The 19368-nt window shown below is 50.7% G+C and overlaps 1 protein-coding gene across 8 annotated transcripts; it reads left to right on the top strand.

Annotated features, from left to right (window-relative positions):
- The first annotated feature begins 188 nt into the window (after positions 1 to 188).
- Positions 189 to 19012, top strand: LOC120446303 (obscurin). 8 transcript variants are annotated; one of them, XM_039627212.2, is made up of 38 exons: positions 189 to 599; positions 1465 to 1586; positions 1664 to 1795; positions 1861 to 2031; positions 2094 to 2259; positions 3546 to 3638; positions 3785 to 5885; positions 6450 to 6761; positions 6828 to 6984; positions 7048 to 7133; positions 7193 to 7328; positions 7398 to 7582; positions 7644 to 8204; positions 8316 to 9176; positions 9232 to 9337; positions 9393 to 9574; positions 9739 to 9813; positions 10452 to 10618; positions 10684 to 10798; positions 10864 to 11103; positions 11158 to 11526; positions 11590 to 11846; positions 11904 to 12115; positions 12171 to 12310; positions 12370 to 12562; positions 12621 to 13613; positions 13676 to 13977; positions 14030 to 14211; positions 14273 to 14442; positions 14496 to 14636; positions 14693 to 14878; positions 14937 to 15174; positions 15241 to 15822; positions 15891 to 16591; positions 16652 to 16784; positions 16846 to 18497; positions 18569 to 18674; positions 18731 to 19012. In XM_039627212.2, exons 1-38 carry the CDS (start codon positions 591 to 593, stop codon positions 18869 to 18871), a joined length of 12675 nt encoding a protein of 4224 aa, XP_039483146.1. In that variant the 5' UTR covers positions 189 to 590; the 3' UTR covers positions 18872 to 19012. The 8 variants fall into 8 exon arrangements, with proteins under 8 accessions (XP_039483146.1, XP_039483145.1, XP_039483148.1 ...); XM_039627211.2 differs by having other exon boundaries at positions 1462 to 1586; XM_039627214.2 differs by lacking the exon at positions 9739 to 9813.
- The last annotated feature ends 356 nt before the right edge of the window (positions 19013 to 19368 follow it).

Raw genomic sequence — 19368 nt, 5'->3', positions numbered from 1 at the left:
GCATCTAAGCACATGGCTATACACATGCAGATGCAGATGCAGATACAAATGCAGATGCAGATGCGGATGGGGATGAAGGTGGGGATGCGGATGGCGATGGCGATGGCGAGTCCGAGGTGCATGTGCATTATTTTTAAATTGTGAAACGATGTTCGAGGGAAGCTTTTGTTGTGATCAGCGAATATCGATCAGTCGTACAGTTGTCGGGATGCAGTTAAAATCATTGGTATCCGCACGCAGTAGCCAATATATTTCACGCGACCGCAGTTTAAATTTAAACCTATTCCACTTTTGAATCGGACTGGCCCGCGGAAAAGCGGAAAATTCCTCGACTTTTCAGTTATGACAAACGAACTCGAGTGCCCCGTAGCCTAGACTAGTGTGCGTAGTGTTCGATACTGGGCTAATCCTGCCCATAATGCCTCAAATCCAGTGCAAATAGTGTATTGGAAATAGAAAATTCGAAATCGCCCCAGTAATAAGTTATGCAATACATTTTCGAATTCGTGCCAATGTGCGTGAGTTAATCAATTGTGTGCGAAGTCGAGTGAATCGAGTGATTCGAAGTCAAAATAATCAAATCAGCCGGAATGGATGCCGTAAGTTATGCGTGTCCGTCCGGAAAATACACCATAAATCGGTCTATGAACATGTGCCAAATGTACTTATTAATACTTCTGGCCAACCAGATGTACACATAGATGTGTGAGATAAAAGCTACAGTGGTCGTCCTGCTAGAGAATAGATCCTAGTTAATGGATGTTTGCTACTTGCAAGTATGGATGTGTCACCAGATCGTAACTGGTTAACCAGCTAGTGAGAATTAAAGTGGAATTTTGTTTTTCAGTTTGAGTGCTTGAAGAAAGGCAAAGAAATGTGCACCCCATAATAAAATGATTCTAGTGACCTTAAAACCAAAAGACCTAATAGTATCTTATACTCGGTGAAGAGATATTTCTTGAATTTGAAAAGTGGAAAGTGCTACGAAAGTGCTGCGAAAGTGCTGCGAAGTGGGTGGGAGTCCATCGTAGCCGGTTCCACTGTGGTCTCGGATCATTGGCCCGAAGTGAAGAACCCAGTTCGAGGGAGAAAATCGGGGGATCAGCTGATTCGGCTGATTCGGCTGCACAAGCTTTGCACTCAGTAAAATTGGACATCGAAATAAATAGCCGAGCCCGCGTGTCTATGTCAACGCAAAATAGACTTTCAGCTAGCGGGCTAAATATTGCTCAGGCACTTTTGTTTGTGAAACACCGAAGTCGAACGCGTTGAAAGATCAAATCGATATACAGCTCCTATTTGACGGATTGCATAAAGCCCCTAAACTTCCGGTCACTGAAAATAACGATCTATAGGTGCTCTTTTAGTGGCAAAGAAGCGCAATGGGTGAAAGAAATGTGTGTGACTGTGGAAGATAGCTTTAAAAAGAAAGTTCATACATAAGATGTTGGTTTTACCCAGCAGGTGGCGGATATCGTGTTTGTGAGTCGGGACTACCAGGCCCAGTCGCTGGCCTCGGACGAGATCAGCGTTTCTCGCGGGGATCTGGTCGAGCTGATAAGTTCGAAGGCTTCCGAGAAGTCAAGGTGAGTGATGGTACTGTGGTACTGTGGTACTTTGGTACACAGAATGCGGTATGACACTAAAGGGGCGAGTTTTCCAGATGCTTTGTGCGAATGTTCGATAGCGGGGACTCCCCCAAGGAAGGCTGGGTGCCCATTGAGATACTTGAGTTCAATCCCACCATGAGTGGTTCGAATGGCAAGGAGAGTGGCGATGCGGAGTTTAGGAAACTGTAAGGGCTATCAACTCACTCCATCCAGTTGGACAGTTCGATACTAGTTGTTATGGCCGTTATAGAACCATTCTCAGGGAGCTGGTGGAAACCGAGGAGGAGTTCTCCAGGGATCTGCTCCACGTGGTGGAGAAGTACATCAAGGGCATCGACAAGCCGGTGGTGCCGCGCTCCGTGCGGGACAACAAGGACATCATATTCTGCAACTTTTTGCAAATCGCCGAGTTTCACAACAAGTAAGCATCTTGGATATAAACAGGTGGACAGGAGTAAAGGCAGTTAACACTTGGGTTTGCAGCGTGCTGAAGGAGGGCCTGAAGTGCTACAGCAACCAGCCGAACATGGTGGCCAAGACCTTCCTGCGCCTGGAAAGGGACTTCGACAAGCATGTGGTGTACTGCCAGAACGAGCCTTTGGCCCAGGACTATCTGGGCTCGAATCCCGATGCCAAGAAGTACTTTCAAGTAAGTATCTAAGGTATCCGGGTATCTAGGTATCCAAAGCATCCAGGTATCCGGGTATCCAGGTATCAAAGGTATCCAAAGTATCCAAAGTACCATGTAGTCCGCAAAGCCAAATGCTCCCCCGTTTGCTGCAATTGTGGGCAGAAATCAAAAGCAATTGAGAATCGAATAAACTGCGAGGCTGAGCAAGTGTGGAATCGTCTTCAAATATTATGCGTGCGCTGTGTGCGAGAATCGGAATCGGTTTATTTTTAAAGGCAGACGCTTTCGAATCCAAAGCTTTTGCAGTTTTCAGTTGCTTCCGAGTAGTGTTCGCGGTCGTGTCGTGCTAATTATTCACATACGTAACCGTTTCGCCCTAGGTACTTGAAGTTTAGCCCCTAACTGGACCCATCTCCATCTAGTCCCCCTTCCTCTCCCAATTTACTATCTCCGCATAACGAAACCCCTTGAGTCAGTGAAATCCTGGAAGCTGTGAAAGCCCATTCAGGTGAATTCACCTGACGTGGAGTGACTCCGCAGCCTATCAATCGAGTGGCTGGAGAAAGAGCATTCTCAAATCGATCCGTGGATATTTGTGACTTTTCGCCCGTTATGCAACATTTCCGAAATTTTACTGTGCGAGAGTATATATATTTATTAAAAGATACGCCAATACGTATACATTTATAAATATATGCATGCGAGCAATTTTTCCTCAGCCCACATATTCCGACCTCAGATCTAAAAGTGTTTAAATATATACTGGCGAAAATATTGTAACATTGACTTTAATGAGTTCACTTCTACTTGCTCGTTTCGAAATTGGTTCAGCAGTGAATATTCGTGGTTGGTGAATATGAATATGAACATGAGCATAAGCACACAGCTCATTCACAGAGTGAATAAAAGTGAACAAACATTTCAGTATTCGAATGCGTACATGGTGTACATACACACACGCGTATAGCCTTCCAAACCACAGTACTACATGCATATATAGACTATAGACAATCATTCACCGACGCACGCACACGTATCCGTTTTTGCAACAAGTGATAAATTTTTAAACATCGTTCCAAAAATAACCCCAAACGCGAGAGGGATCGAGAATGTATATGTTCGCCAGGCGGTGGGCAAGCGGATGCAGAAAACCACCAAGTCCGCGACCCACCAAAAGTGTTGTTATTTCATTTCGAACTTTGGGATTGGGAATTGGAATGGGCAGATAGTCCAGTGACCTTGCAGCATCTGTAAATGTATCTGTATCTGTAGCCAGTACTAAAGCACCTGTTCTTACCTTGCAGGAACTTTCGAAACAGCTCGGAGACGACAAATCTCTGGCAGAACACCTCAAGCTCCCCATCCAGAGAATAAACGACTACCAGCTTCTGTTCAAGGTTTGCCGACATATCCGTACCCATACACCTGTTTCATTCACCTGTTTAGTGTTAGTCCGCTCCGCTTCGATCTTAGTTAAGCTCATCCCCGTGCCACGCTTGACCGCCAAGTTGCTAAAGACCTTGATAATAATTTGTTTTCGCAGGACTTCATTAAGTACTCGCTAAGCTTGAAAGAGAACGTTAAAGACTTGGAGAGGGCCTTAGAGTTAATGCTTAGTGTGCCCAGTAGAGCGTACGACAATAGGTTTCTTTCCAGCATCGAGGGCTGTCGTGGTAACATCTACAAGTTGGGCCGCCTGCTCCTCCACGCCTGGTGCAACGTGGTCGACAAGGAGGGCAAGGCGCACGATCGCTACTGCTTCCTGTTCAAGTCGCGCATTCTGGTGACCAAGGTGCGCAAGATATCCGAGAACCGATCCGTGTTCATACTGCAGAACATCGTGAAGCTGCCCCTCTGCAACATCGAGCTCAAGGCCGACGAGAAGCAGATCCACTTGAGTCTCAAGGCGCCGGAGGCCAACTCCTTTCTACCCATTGACATTAAGCCCCACGGCCCAGAGGCTCATTTGACCTGGTTCAACGAGATCTCTAGCCACATCAACCAGGACGTCACCTTGCAAGAGCACACCGCCGATGACCTCAAGGTCGACGCGTCCCAAATCGCTTCCGAAAGCGAGCTAATCCTCCATCTTCCGCAACGGGCCGAGGCCCACGATCCGAATCTCAGTGTCCGTCCCTCGGACGTGGCCGAGAACTACTTCCTGAGCAAGGAGACCAAGGAGCGCCTTCAGCACGAGCAGCAGGAGCTGCTGAAGCTAGAGCAGGAGGCCATTGAGCTGTACAAGAAGCAGCAGTCTTCCAAGTCCATCTCCTCCAAGACCGAGTCTGTAGAGATCTCTAGCTCCCAGGTCAAAACTACCTCGGAAGTCCGTAAAGAGGCTCCTGCCAAAGTGGTATCTCCTCCTCCTCCACCACAAGCTCAAGTGAAGGAGGTTACGCCAGTGAAGGTAGTGACACCTCCACCGCCACCGAAGGAGGTTACTCCTGCAAAGGTAGTGACTCCTCCACCACCGCCGCAAGTGGTTACTTCTCCAGTAAAAGAGGTTGCTGCTCCACCTCAGCCTCCAGCGGTCGCTTCTCCTGTTAAGGAGGTAACTCCTTCGCAGCCCGAGCCTGCCCAGGCTGCCTCTCCTGCCAAGGAAGTCCAAAAAGAAGTGTCCTCGTTAGCTTCACATTCCAAGGAAGTCGAAGCTTTAGCGGCGACAGAGATTCGTGAATCTGTAACCGAGACCAGGTCAACTGTAGTCGAATCAGGCCAGTCAAGTGAGATCCGAGAGCAGATATTAGTCACAGAAGAAGAGAGCTCCTTAGCCGGTAAGCAAGCCGAAGATCTCGAGCGAGAACCGTCACCATGTTCGATTCCAAAGATCCAAGTATACCGACCCGTAGAATGCGAAAACCCTGTGGTAACCAAGCACAAGCCCATCGAGCTGAAAGACATTGTTGGCTACAGCGAGTCCCTCCGCGATGGAGACACCGCTCCTCCGGGGGGATCGCAGGGCCGCCAGCAGGGGTACAGCGCCAACATAACCGACCACGCTTCACTAACCATATGGAATAACCGGCTAGCCAACATCGCCGGCGATCGCAGCGGGGCCAACCAGCACCTGCAGCAGTCTGGTCCCCCGCCGCCGCCCATTCCGCCCAACTTCACGCGCATGCCCGGCTTCTTCCAACCGCTTCCACTAATCGCTTACGAGACCACCATCGAGATACTAATAGTCAAGGCACGCCCCCCCTCACCGCCGCCTCCGCCGCCGCCCACCATCAAGCGCCTCCTAGTCCATACTGAGAGTCTAGAGCAGCGGACGCAGAACTTCTTCGAGGGCATCTATGATGCGGCCTCCTCGGACACATCGCTTCGCAATGCCAAGCAGAAGATCCGCAGCATCAAGAGCACGGTGCTCAAGTCGAAGGACTCCACCAACTATGCCCAAGACACCGTGCAGAAGGCCAAGGCACGCGACTTTCTGCACATTTTCACCCCGCCTGTTAAGAAACGACCCATTTACGAGATCGTTGAGGAGCCCGTTAATATCTTTGAGCTTGAAGGCGACTATACCGAGTCTATTGCTGACGATTTCAGAGAGCCAAGTGCCGATTTCGAAGCCAGGGGCCAAAGCGTCGGTGGTATGGATGATTATTATTCTGGCTACTCGAGGGCTTCAACACGTCGCTATGAAAGTAAGTTCGAAAGTAAGACCGATCCGACCCATCGGTCTGGAATAGTTATGTATTGATCGGTTTTTGGAATCCATCGTCGGATGCCCGTGTTAAATGTGCTCTAATGTGCTCTGAAGCCAGTTAAACTCAATGTCTGGGATGTCGTTACTTACTCCATAATCAACCGAAACCCCACTGATCTTTCAGTGTGACTCCGTGCGACTTCTTGCAAGACAACATCGGTTTACTTCATGTGATTCACGTCTATCATCCGCACATAAATCCGTTGAGTTAATCGTAAATAACTTTGTTTTAAACTATTCTTCACATTTTACTCTTCATTGTTTACACACGTTGTTTACTTTACAAATAACACCTTATGTGTCTACCTCTTTTCCTACATTGAATCCAAAATCTATCCCATCCTTGCTAGTTCCTGTTCAGAATGAGAATTGGTTTCCGAAGAGGGGTTCCTGGAATCTCTGGACTGTCGAGATCTCAGGAACACCTCTGTCTAAAATTGAATGATCAGTTCCAACTCGACCCACATCTAATAAACCTTTCCGCCTCTGGCCATCCGTAAAGCCAAATCTCGGGACTACGACCGGGGAACCTCCTATGACAGCACCGTTGAGCGATCGCAGTATGGCATAAGCTCCAGGCGGGATCGCAGTTCCGTCGACAAGGTCGAAGCCCGTTCCTCTCTTCTGGCCACCGGACGCACAGAGAGCCGTGCTGCAAGTCGCGCCGAAAGCCGAGCCGAGAGCCGTGCCTCCTACTCTGTGGCAGAATCGCGTGCCGGAATCCGGTCATCGTCCCGTCTCCAAGAGGATCGACCCCTGCGCTCCGTCGACAAGCCAGTGGTGGTCAAGATGTTGAAGAGCGTGCAAGTGGAACGTAAGTTTGTTTGACTTCTATGTTCAAGGATAAGGTTTTAAGCGATTATGTTTACTGCCCGATTAGCTGGAGAGACTGCCCACTTTGAGATCCAATTCAAGGATCAGCCAGGACTGGTTACTTGGCTGAAGGACAACAAGCCGCTGGAGGATCGTTTGGCCGACAGAATCACCCAAACTGCCGCGCCCATGAACTCCTACCGCTTGGACATCAAGAACTGCAGGTGGGTAACATCATCGTTTTATCCAATTAAATTCATTTAAATGCTTTTTCAAACTGTTTCCAGCGAGACCGATGCGGGTACCTACACCATTCGGGCCCAGTCCGCATCCGAAACGACAACTGTGTCGGCGCAACTGGCGGTTGGTCAAGGTAAGAATGTATATAAGTAGGGTTTGAAGCCATAAGATGACTAGCTCTTTGCCATGCAGCTCCTGGTCATGATGAAACCAAAACCAATACGGAGCCAGCCTTTCTGGTGAGCTTGAAAGATGCCGAGATGATCGAGAACACTCTCTTCCGCTTCATGATCAAGATTATAGGAGACCCCAAACCACGGGTTAAATTGTGAGTTTACAAGTTACTTGTAAATAGTTACAAGCTATATGGTAAATTGATTTTCTTATTCCTCCACAGCTACAAGGATGAAAAGGAGATACTCGAAACCAATGACAGGATCCAAATTATTCGGGACAAGGACTACCTCGGTTTCTATGAGCTGGTGATTGCCGACGTGCAGAAGACCGACGCGGGAACCTACTCCTGCAAGGCCACCAACAAGCACGGCGAAGCCAACTGCGAGGCTGTCGCCACCACAGTGGGTGAGTCCCATAAAGATTGTCCAATAAATATCACGTAGTTACCAGTTTGTAACTTCAACAGAGGATAAGAATCCATTTGGCGCACTAAGCGGGCAAATTCTGCCAGCTGGAGAGAAGCCGGTCTTCCAATGGAAGCGCAACGGCGAGGAGTTCGATCCCGAGGAGCGGTTCAAGGTGCTCTTCGGGGAGGACGAGGACTCTCTGGCCCTGGTCTTCCAGCATGTGAAGCCCGAGGATGCGGGCATCTACACCTGCGTGGCCCAGACCTCCACCGGCAACATCTCGTGCAGTGCCGAGCTCTCGGTTCAGGGTGCCATTCAGACCCTAAACCGGGAGCCCGAGAAGCCCACCCTGGTGATCGAGCACCGCGAGGCGAACGCAAGCATCGGCGGCTCGGCCATCCTGGAGCTCCAGTGCAAGGGCTTCCCCAAGCCGGCGGTGCAGTGGAAGCACGACGGTGAGGTCATCCAGGTGGACGACAGGCACAAGTTCATGTACGAGGATGAGGAGAGCATGTCGCTGGTGATCAAGAACGTCGACACCGTCGACGCCGGAGTGTACACCATTGAGGCCATCAATGAGCTGGGCCAGGACGAGTCGTCCATTAACTTGGTAGTAAAAGGTAATAACTAAAACATTCCCAAGGGAAAGTCCGTTGGTATCGCTTTATTTTTATTATTTATTAAGCTCATATCAATTATATGCCGCGTACTAATCCTAAACCCCCATTAAGCTCCACCTAAAATCAAGAAGATCACGGACATCACTTGCTCGGCCGGCGAGACCATCAAGATGGAAATCGAAGTGGAGGGCTTCCCGCAGCCCACCGTCCAGGTGACCAATAATGGCAAGGACGTGACCGCCGAGAGCAACGTCAAGATCTCCTCGAGTTCCATTGGCAAGAGTCTGGAGAAGGTCGTTGTCGAGGTGAAGGAGATCAAGCTGTCCCAAGCGGGCAACTACTCCATCAAGGCCACCAACGATCTTAGCCAGACCTCGGAGTACTGGAGCTGCACGGTGAAGTCGAAGCCGGTGATTGTGAAGAACTTCGAGAGCGAGTACATCCACGGAGAGAAGGAGAACGTCCAGATGACGGTGCGGATCGATGCCTATCCGGAGGCCAAGTTGACTTGGTACCACGACGAGACCGAGATCAAGATAACCGACGCGAAGTACACGGTTAGCAGCGACGGCAATGCCTACACCCTGAAGATTACCGGAGCCACCCGTGTGGATGCTGGAAAGTACACCGTGAAGGCCACCAATGAGCACGGATCGGCCACCAGCTCCACCCAGCTGCTCATCAAGTGCGCTCCTGAATTCACTCACAAGCTGAAGAACATTACTGTGGCCGAGGGCGACTCCAATGTGGAGCTCGTGGTGGGTGTGGATGCCTATCCTCGGCCGCACGCCAAGTGGTACATCGATGGCATCGAGATCGACGAGAAGAGGAACGACTTCCGTCACGTGGAGGAGGGCAACGACTTCAAGCTGATCATGAACAAGGTGGCCACCAACATGCAGGGCAACTACACCTGCAAGATCATGAATGACTATGGAAAACTGGAGGACAACTGCGTGGTGACCGTCAACTGTGAGTTGTAGGAACTTCATATATCGCATATATCTGATCTCTACTGTAATTTCAGGCAAACCCAAGGTCAAGCGCGGACTCAAGAACGTTGAGGTTCAGGAGGGCAAGTCCTTCACTTTGGAGGTGGAAGTATACAGTGAACCGGAGGCTAAAATTAAATGGTAAGCAAGTGAGAAATCCTAGTTCAAAACTTTATTAATCTGCTGCTTTGATCAGGTTCAAGGATGGTCATGAAATTTATGAAGATGCGCGTATTAAAATCTCTCGGGACACTCAGCGCATTGAGAACTACTATCTCACCTTGAATCTGGCCAGGACCGAAGATGCGGGCACCTATGAGATGAAGGCCACCAACTTTATTGGCGAGACCACCTCCACTTGCAAGGTGGCCGTTCTAAGTAAGTATAGTTATGCAAAAAACCACAGGGTTCTTTAAGAAGGTGAAAAAAAGAGCAGGGTGTGATACCCAAGGTAGCCAAGGAGTGATACCCATATGTATTCCCGACCCCCGAATATGTCACTAAACCTAATCTCCTGTCTCCAATATGAAATTCTGATGCAGCTAGCGAGGCTTTGTCTCTGGAACAGACCGTGACAAAAACTATGATTGCGACCACCGAAGAACCTGAAGAAGGGGGTAAACCAAACCATTTCCAATGCATCAATTAAGCATCACTATAAGCACCACTAAAAATATAAATACTTGGGGAATGCCATGAATGAGAACGAATCGAAATAATTCTAAATATAAACGAATTAACCCTGAAATGACAAATAACCAAGAAGATGTCGCAATAATTTCATATGCACGCCCATTGTACATATCACATATAAAAGCATTTCATGTCACATTTAACACAACCACCTAACTCAAAGTGTACAGAGAATATAAATCGAACGGCGGCCTTTAACAAGATGTAAGAAACGCGAATTTGTGAGCATCGTGAATGAAATTAGCATTTAAGTGGACTGATTTTAATAATTGCACGACCATTGGGGAACTGAAAACCGATCCTTAAGTTTCTCAATCTACTTTGAACTTGTACAGTTGACTTGATAAGATATCTCACATCTGTAATACACTACGATAAGATGGTTAGCTGGTCACTAGGTCCTTGGGGTCCTATCTGGCCTATAAGATACCAATTACTGAAGATGTTGTAAGTGCTGCACTGCCGAAACTAATCCTACGAATGATCTATGCACCCTGTACAGAATTCTAATAGCACACACCTCTGCATACACACAGATATTGACACAAATCTCGTCTTATAGCCGTTCCGGAGATCGTCCACGTCGATGTCTTCCAGCAGCACAGCTACGAAAGTGTGCCCCTCAAGTACGAGGTCATTGCCACGGGCATTCCCAAGCCGGAAGCGATTTGGTACCACGATGGAAAGCCCATCACGCCCGACAAGCACACCGCTATCACCGTCGATGGGGTTTGTTCTTATCAAACACTTTACTTCTTAAGCTGCGACTTACTTTGAATATCGCAATCTCGCAGGACCACTACAAGCTGGAGGTGCAGTCCCTGGATCTGGTGGACGCGGGCGAATACAAGGTGGTTGTGCAGAACAAGGTTGGCGAGAAGTCGCATCAGGGAGAGCTTTCTCTGTCGGGTAAGAGGACTACATATATATATTGCTATATTTCAGTTGAAATCGTACACATCCTTGTATCGTAGGCATCGCTGAATATCGCAAGCCCATTCTGACCCAAGGTCCTGGACTGAAGGACATAAAGGTGAACAAGGGCGACAAGGTCTGCGAGCCAGTTGTGTTCACAGCTGATCCCGCTCCTGAAATAGTCCTGCTCAAGGATGGTCAGCCCGTCGTGGAGAGCAATAACCTCAAGCTGAAGGTGGAAAAGAAGGACGCAGAGAACGGATTGGTTCAGTACAGCTGCACCCTGAACATCTTGGAAGGTAATAGCTGAACTAGAGTCTCGTGAGGAATATATACAACTGAATAAATTGCAGCTGAGATCAAGGATTCCGGACGCTATGAACTGAAGGTGAAGAACAAGTACGGTGAGCTGGCCACTAGCGGATGGATCGACGTGCTGGCCAAGCCGGAGATCTCTGGCCTGAACGACACCAAGTGTCTGCCCGGCGACACCATTTGCTTCGAGGCTCTGGTCCAGGCCAATCCGAAACCAAAGGTTTCCTGGACTCGCGGCAACGAGAACCTCTGCAACCATGAGAACTGCGAGGTCATCGCGGACGTGGATGCCGATAAGTACCGCCTTGTGTTCCAGTCTGTCTCACCCAGCGAGGACGGCAAGTACACCATCACAGCCACCAACAGCGAGGGAAGGGCCGCCGTGGACTTTAACTTGGCAGTACTGGGTATGGACTCAACATCAAAGTGGAATCTTCAAACCCCTTCATTCATGATATATTTCTTTTCAGTGGAGAAACCCACTTTCATAGTGCAGCCCGAGAGCCAAAGCATCCACGACTACAGGCCCGTTTCCACGAAGGTTCTGGTGCATGGTGTTCCACTGCCCACAATTGAGTGGTTCAAGGACGACAAGCCCATCAACTATGAAGCCATCAACAAGCCCGGCAAGGACAAGCTGTACGCCAAGGAGGACACCAAGAAGGCCTCCGACCAAATCGAAAGTGTGCTGGACATCAAATCCTTCAGGGAAAACGATGTGGGAGCGGTAAGACCTCACTCGATTGGTGACCTAATCAGTTAGCTAATGGATTGAACCCACCAGTACACCTGTGTGGCCACCAATGAAATCGGAGTGACCAAGGCGCCCTTCAAGCTGGCTCTGCTGGCCCTCGCACCCAGCTTCCTGAAGAAGCTGGACAACGCTCTGGATGTGCTGCAGGGTGAACCTCTTGTGCTGGAGTGCTGTGTGGATGGAAGCCCTCTGCCCACTGTCCAGTGGCTCAAGGACGGCGATGAAGTCAAGCCTAGCGAAAGGTAGTTCATATCATGTCATATTCATATTCGGAATCCTGCTAAACCTCTACAATAGTATTAAGATTTCTACCAATCCGGATGGCCTGGTGAAGCTGGAGATCAACAGCTGCCAGCCCAATGATTCGGGAGCATACAAGCTGATTATATCCAATCCTCATGGCGAGAAGGTGGCTCTGTGCGCGGTGGCCGTTAAACGTAAGATTCAAAGAAAGTTCACTTCAAAAAGAACATACAATCATTTCCGACACCTTCAGCTGAGGAGATGCAGCCCAAGTTCCTCAAGCCCATCACCGGCCAAACCGTCGTCGTCGGCGAGCCCCTGAAGCTGGAAGCCCAGGTCACTGGATTCCCAGCACCGGAGGTCAAGTGGTACAAGGATGGCATGCTGCTGCGCCCAAGTCCGGAGATCAACTTTATCAACAGTCCCAATGGTCAAGTTGGCTTGATGTAAGTACAAGCAATATGAACTCAGAATGGTACTCATCCCAGGATATTCTCACTTCAGCATCGATGCTGCTCAGCCATTGGACGCCGGAGTCTACAAGTGCGTGATTGCCAACAAGGGTGGCGAGATCGAGGGCGTGTCCAAGGTGGAGATTGTGCCCAAGGAGTCGAAGCCCGTGTTTGTGGCCGAGCTGCAGGATGCCTCCAGCATTGAGGGCTTCCCCGTGAAGATGGACATCAAGGTGGTTGGCAACCCGAAGCCGAAACTTCAGTGGTTCCACAACGGCCACGAAATCAAGCCCGATCCCAGCCACATTGCCATTGTGGAGAATCCGGACAACAGTACGAGCCTTATCATCGAGAAGACAGTACCCGGTGACTCCGGACTGTACGAGGTGATTGCCCAGAATCCCGAGGGATCGACCGCCTCCAAGGCGAAGCTCTACGTGGCTCCCAAGGCTGATGAAACAGCTACAGAGGAGGCACCACAATTCGTGTCCGCTCTGCGGGATGTGAACGCTGATGAGGGTCAGGAGCTGGTGCTCTCCGCTCCGTTTATTTCGAACCCCATGCCCGAGGTGATTTGGTCAAAGGATGGCGTAACCCTGACTCCCAACGAGCGCCTGCTGATGACCTGCGACGGCAAGCACATTGGACTGACCATCAAGCCGGCCGAAGCTGCCGACTCAGGAAACTACACCTGCCTGCTGGCCAACCCGCTGGGCGAGGACTCCTCCGCCTGCAACGCCAATGTCAGGAAGGTCTACAAGCCGCCGGTCTTCACGCAGAAGATATCCGACCAGCAGCAGGTGTTCGGCAACAACGCCAAGATCCCCGTGACTGTTTCCGGCGTCCCCTATCCGGACCTGGAGTGGTACTTCCAGGACAAGCCCATCCCCAAGTCGGACAAGTACAGCATCAAGAACGACGGCGACCACCACATGCTGATTGTGAACAACTGTGAGAAGGGCGACCAGGGCGTGTACAAGTGCATCGCCAGCAACAGGGAGGGCAAGGACATCACCCAAGGACGCCTCGACATCGTCAATGAGATGTAAGTAATTCTCCGGGCCTCTGAGGTATAGGGATACTTTACTATCACTCTCTGCTTTGCAGTAAGAAACACTCCCGATCGGAGCCACCAGTGTTTCTGAAGAAAATCGGCGACTGCGACATCTACGAGGGTATGGTGGCCAAGTTCACGGCATGCGCCACCGGATACCCAGAGCCGGAGGTCGAGTGGTTCAAGAACGACCAGAAGCTCTTCCCCTCGGACCGCTTTTTGATCGATGTGGAGCCCAACGGCCTCCTCAGGCTGACCATCAAGAATGTGACCGAGTACGATGTGGGTCGCTACTCCTGCCGCATTTTCAACCCCTACGGCGACGACATCTGCCATGCTGAGCTGTTCTACGACTGTAGGTCATAAGAAATCCTCTATCAGCCATAACTAACACCCTCCCATTGCAGCTCTGGATAGTCAGCAGAAGCCCCTGGAGGACCAGTACACCGATTTCAAGAAGTACAAGAAGTCTGGTGCTCCCCCGCCGTTGTCGGAGGGTCCAATTATTTCTCGGATGACCGATCGCGGTCTGCTCCTGACGTGGAATCCCTCTGTGCCTCTGACTCCGCGCTATCCCATCACTTATCAGGTAAGTTACTGACGCATCTAACCCACACCAACAAGGCTGATCCTTCAACGACAAACTCCAGATCGAGATGATGGATCTGCCGGAGGGCGATTGGCGTACTCTGAGGACGGGAGTTCGCAGCTGTGCCTGTGATATCCGTAACCTGGAACCATTCAGAGACTATCGGTTTAGGGTGCGCGTGGAGAACAAGTTTGGTGTGAGCGATCCCAGTCCATATACCCAGACCTACAGGTGAGAGAGCAGAATGTTATTTGGCTTCCCATACTAAATGTTCTTCCTTGCAGGCAAAAACTAGTGCCTGATCCACCGAAGACGTACACCTATCTGCCTCCAGGCACTGACTTCAGGCCAGAAACCTCGCCGTACTTCCCCAAGGACTTCGACATCGAGAGGCCTCCACATGACGGCCTGGCACAGGCTCCTCAGTGAGTATTGGTGTATAGCTATGTTTTGTGACACCTATAGCTTTTCTTCCACTTAGATTCCTGCTGCGCGAACAAGACATCAGCTACGGCGTCAAGGATCACAACACCGAGCTGATGTGGTTCGTCTATGGCTATCCCAAGCCCAAGATGACCTACTACTTCGATGACATGCTCATTGAATCGGGTGGCAGATTCGACCAGAGCTACACTCGCAATGGACAGGCCACGCTCTTCATTAACAAGTGGGTTGGAAAGGGATACCTTTGAGCATTGTAACATCTGATTCCTATAATCCCCCAGAATGCTGGATCGTGATGTTGGCTGGTACGAAGCTGTGGCCACAAACGAACATGGCGAGGCTAGGCAACGTGTCAGACTGGAGATTGCCGAGCACCCCAGGTTCCTCAAACGCCCAGATGAGACCTTCATCATGGCCCGCAAGAATGGCAGGATCGAGGCGAAGTTGGTGGGCATTCCGCTGCCAGAGGTGCATTGGTTCAAGGACTGGAAGCCGATTGCCGACTCTTCCCGCATCAAGGTAAAACGAAGTGAATACACCTTTTATCTCTCTGCCAAATTTAACTTTTAATTGTTGTATTTACAGATTAGCTCATATGACCCCGATATCTACGTGCTCTCAATCCACGACTCGATCATCAAGGACGGCGGCTTGTACTCCATCAGTGCCAGGAACATTGCCGGATCCATTAGCACATCGGTCACCGTGCACATCGAGGAGAACGAGGATCAGTATATCTACAAGACCTACGGCAGACATCCTTACGTGCGCTCCAAGCAGCTGCGTTACCAGGATAAATACGACATTGGAGATGAACTGGGTCGTGGAACCCAGGGCATCACCTACCACGCCGTGGAGCGATCCTCCGGCGACAACTACGCGGCCAAGATCATGTACGGAAGACCCGAGCTGCGGCCATTCATGCTGAACGAACTGGAGATGATGAACACGTTCAACCACAAGAACCTGATCCGTCCATACGATGCCTACGACACCGATCGCAGTGTGACCCTGATCATGGAACTGGCTGCCGGCGGGGAGCTGGTCAGGGACAACCTCCTGCGACGCGACTATTACACGGAGCGTGATATTGCCCACTACATCAGGCAGACTCTGTGGGGCTTGGAGCACATGCACGAAATGGGAGTGGGCCACATGGGTCTAACGGTAAGAGATTCTACACAGAGATAGTGCCATAAGTTCAACTACATCGATCTTTTCTTGCAAATTTGCAGATCAAGGATCTGCTGATCTCCGTGGTTGGTGGTGATATCATCAAGGTGTCTGACTTCGGACTGTCGAGGAAGATCAACAGGCACAATCTGTCCACGCTGGACTACGGAATGCCCGAGTTTGTTTCGCCCGAGGTTGTGAACAAGGAGGGAGTCAATTTCTCCCACGACATGTGGACTGTCGGCCTGATCACCTACGTGCTTCTTGGCGGTCACAATCCATTCCTGGGCATTGACGACAGGGAAACTCTGACCAAGATACGCGAGGGTCGCTGGGACTTCAAGGACGAGATTTGGACCCACATTTCGGACGATGGCCGCGACTTCATCAGCCGCTTGCTGCTCTACAGTCCCGAGGAACGCATGGATGTGAAGACCGCCTTGAAGCACCCCTGGTTCTTCATGCTCGATCGCCAAGTGTACGACCACGACTACCAGATCGGAACCGACCGGCTGCGCAACTACTACGACCACTTCAGGGACTGGTATGCCAACGCCTCCTGCAAGAACTACTTCCGCCGCCGTCGCCTCAGCGGCTGCTTCCAGCATCCGTCCAAGATGGTCTATCCCCCGGGTCATGTTTACACGCCGGAGAACACCCCGGAACCCCTGCCTGAGCCAAGGATCAGGGCCAAGCGCGAGGAAGTGGTCTCCAAGTATTTGCATCCCGACTACGAACTGGGACTCATTCAATCGGAGAGTCAGTAAGTATAGGTTTAAAATGAAGATGCATCATCTCGAATCCGCTCTCTGCTTGATTCCAGCTACCAATACGGACCGGACACCTATCTACTGCAACTGCGAGATGTCAACTTCCCGGTGAGATTGCGAGAGTATATGAAGGTGGCCCATCGCCGATCGCCGTCCTTTGCTTTGAACGATTCAGTGGATTGGTCGGTGAGTAAAATGGGAATAGATCCATGTCTGAAAGTGTCTAATTGAGAATGTATCCGAGCAGCTGCCCGTGATCCGCGAGCGACGCCGTTTCACCGACATCATGGACGAGGAGATCGACGACGAACGCACACGCAGTCGCATCAGCATGTACGCGGCCAACGAATCCTACTCCATCAGACGACTGCGCACCGAGCTGGGACCCCGGCTGGATGAGTACACCGAGGCGGACGCCATGATCGAGACCCAGCGGGAGGGCTATCCGCCCTTCTTCCGGGAGAAGCCGCAGACCATCGCCATAACCGAGAACCAGCCCAGCCACATCCACTGCTTCGCCGTGGGAGATCCCAAGCCGTGTGTGCAGTGGTTCAAGAACGACATGGTGCTGACCGAGAGCAAGAGGATCAAGATATCGGTGGACGAGGACGGTCGCTCCATCCTGCGCTTCGAGCCGGCCCTTCACTTCGACGTGGGCGTCTACAAGGTGGTGGCCAGGAACAAGGTGGGTCAAACCGTGGCCCGTTGCCGCATTGTGGTGGCCACCCTGCCCGATGCCCCCGACTCGCCCGAGATTTCTGCCAACAGCGGCACCGAGATCCTGCTCCGCTGGAAGCAGCCACGCGACGACGGCCACTCCACAGTCCTCTGCTACAGTCTGCAGTACAAGTTGAGCAACTGCGATGCCTGGACCACGGTGGCGGACAACATTGACCACGAGTTCTATTTGCTGCACGACTTGCAGCCCAATACAAACTACCAGTTCCGCCTGGCCTCCAAGAACCGCATCGGCTGGAGCGAGATGGGCATCCCAGTGAGCGCCTCGACGGTGGGCGGAGATGCACCCAAAATCCACATCACCAAGGCCATGAAGCATTTACAGCAGCTCACCGAGAACGGGCATCAAGTGGTTCCCGAGGAGGAGCGCGTCCACACCGACTACCACTGTGAGCGGGAACCCCCTAACTGGGTGACCGACTCCTCCGTCAGCGACAAGTACAGCTTCATCTCGGAGATTGCCCGCGGCGAGTTCAGCACCATAGTGAAGGGCATCCAGAAGTCCACCGACACCGTGGTGGTGGCCAAGATCCTGGAGGTGACCGACGAGAACGAGGACAATGTGGTGGCAGAGTTCGACAACTTCAAAACGCTCCGCCACGAACGGATCCCGGCTCTATTCAGTGCCTACAAGCCGCTGAATGTGCCCATTGCCATCTTTGTGATGGAGAAGCTCCAGGGCGCCGACGTGTTGACCTATTTCAGCAGCCGGCACGAGTACTCCGAGCAGATGGTGGCCACTGTGGTGACCCAGCTGCTGGATGCCCTCCAGTATTTGCACTGGCGTGGCTACTGCCACCTGAACATCCAGCCGGACAACGTGGTCATGGCCTCCGTGCGCTCCATTCAGGTGAAACTGGTCGACTTTGGATCGGCCAAGAAGGTTAACAAGCTGGGCATGAAGGTCACGCCCTGCGGCTCCCTGGACTTCCAGCCACCCGAGATGATCAACGACGAGCCCATATTCCCGCAGAGCGACATCTGGTCGCTGGGAGCGCTCACTTACTTGCTCCTGTCCGGATGCAGTCCATTCCGCGGAGCCGACGAGTACGAGACCAAACAAAACATCTCCTTCGTCCGCTACAGGTTCGAGAATCTTTTCAAGGAGGTCACGCCCGAGGCCACGCGCTTCATCATGCTCCTCTTCAAGCGCCATCCCACGTGAGTACACTTATCTGTCATCTTCCTCATCCATGACCAGGATCACCAACTCTTTTCTTTTACAAATTCAGCAAACGGCCATACACCGAGGATTGCTTGGAGCACAGGTGGCTCATGTCGTCGGACTACATGGTCAGGAAGCGCGAACGTGCCATCTTTCTGGGCAGCCGTCTCAAGGTAAGGAGTGCAAGTAATCCATGTTTGGCGTAATCCTATCTCCGTTCCTCCACCAGACGTTCTGCGACGAGTACCACGACCTCAAGAACGCCTCGGCCACGTCGTCCAAGGTCCTGAACACGGTCGCCGGCGGACCTACCCCAACTCAACTACTTCGATCGAATAGCATCCAGGAGGAACTGCTCACAACATTTTAGTCAATTAGCTGCGAAGTAATGTTAAGAGAGATGTTGTTTTTATTTCTTGTATATATGGAATATATATAAGTGTACAACATGCAAATTCTATATATATAAATATATTATCTGGTTAATTAAAGCGAAACTATTCAAATTCAATCACGCTCCATGGAATCAATCAAATGGAAATGGCCTTCGGTGGCTATATATAGCATACCGTTTTCGGGTATTTATAAAAATAACTTTTCCGGTGGGCGTAATAAACATTTTCTGTTTGCGTCTATAAGAACATTCTCTGATGATTCACAAACTTTAAAACATTTAAATTATTAGACACTTTTAATTGCAATGGCGATAAATATCTCGCGGACTCTTAACGGATTGCGGTGTTGGAAAGCGCCGAAATCCAAAGCTCCCAAATATTTTTGAATTTTTTGTACAGTATAGTCTCCAAACTCTAATATTATAGAACTGCATAACGGCAATTGCATTTAAGTAAAACATATACTAACTGT

The sequence above is a fragment of the Drosophila santomea genome, chromosome 2R (assembly GCF_016746245.2).
Source record: "Drosophila santomea strain STO CAGO 1482 chromosome 2R, Prin_Dsan_1.1, whole genome shotgun sequence".
Lineage (NCBI taxonomy): Eukaryota > Metazoa > Arthropoda > Insecta > Diptera > Drosophilidae > Drosophila > Drosophila santomea.
Note: the sequence above shows the minus strand (reverse complement) of the source record. Positions and strands in the feature narration are given on the sequence as shown.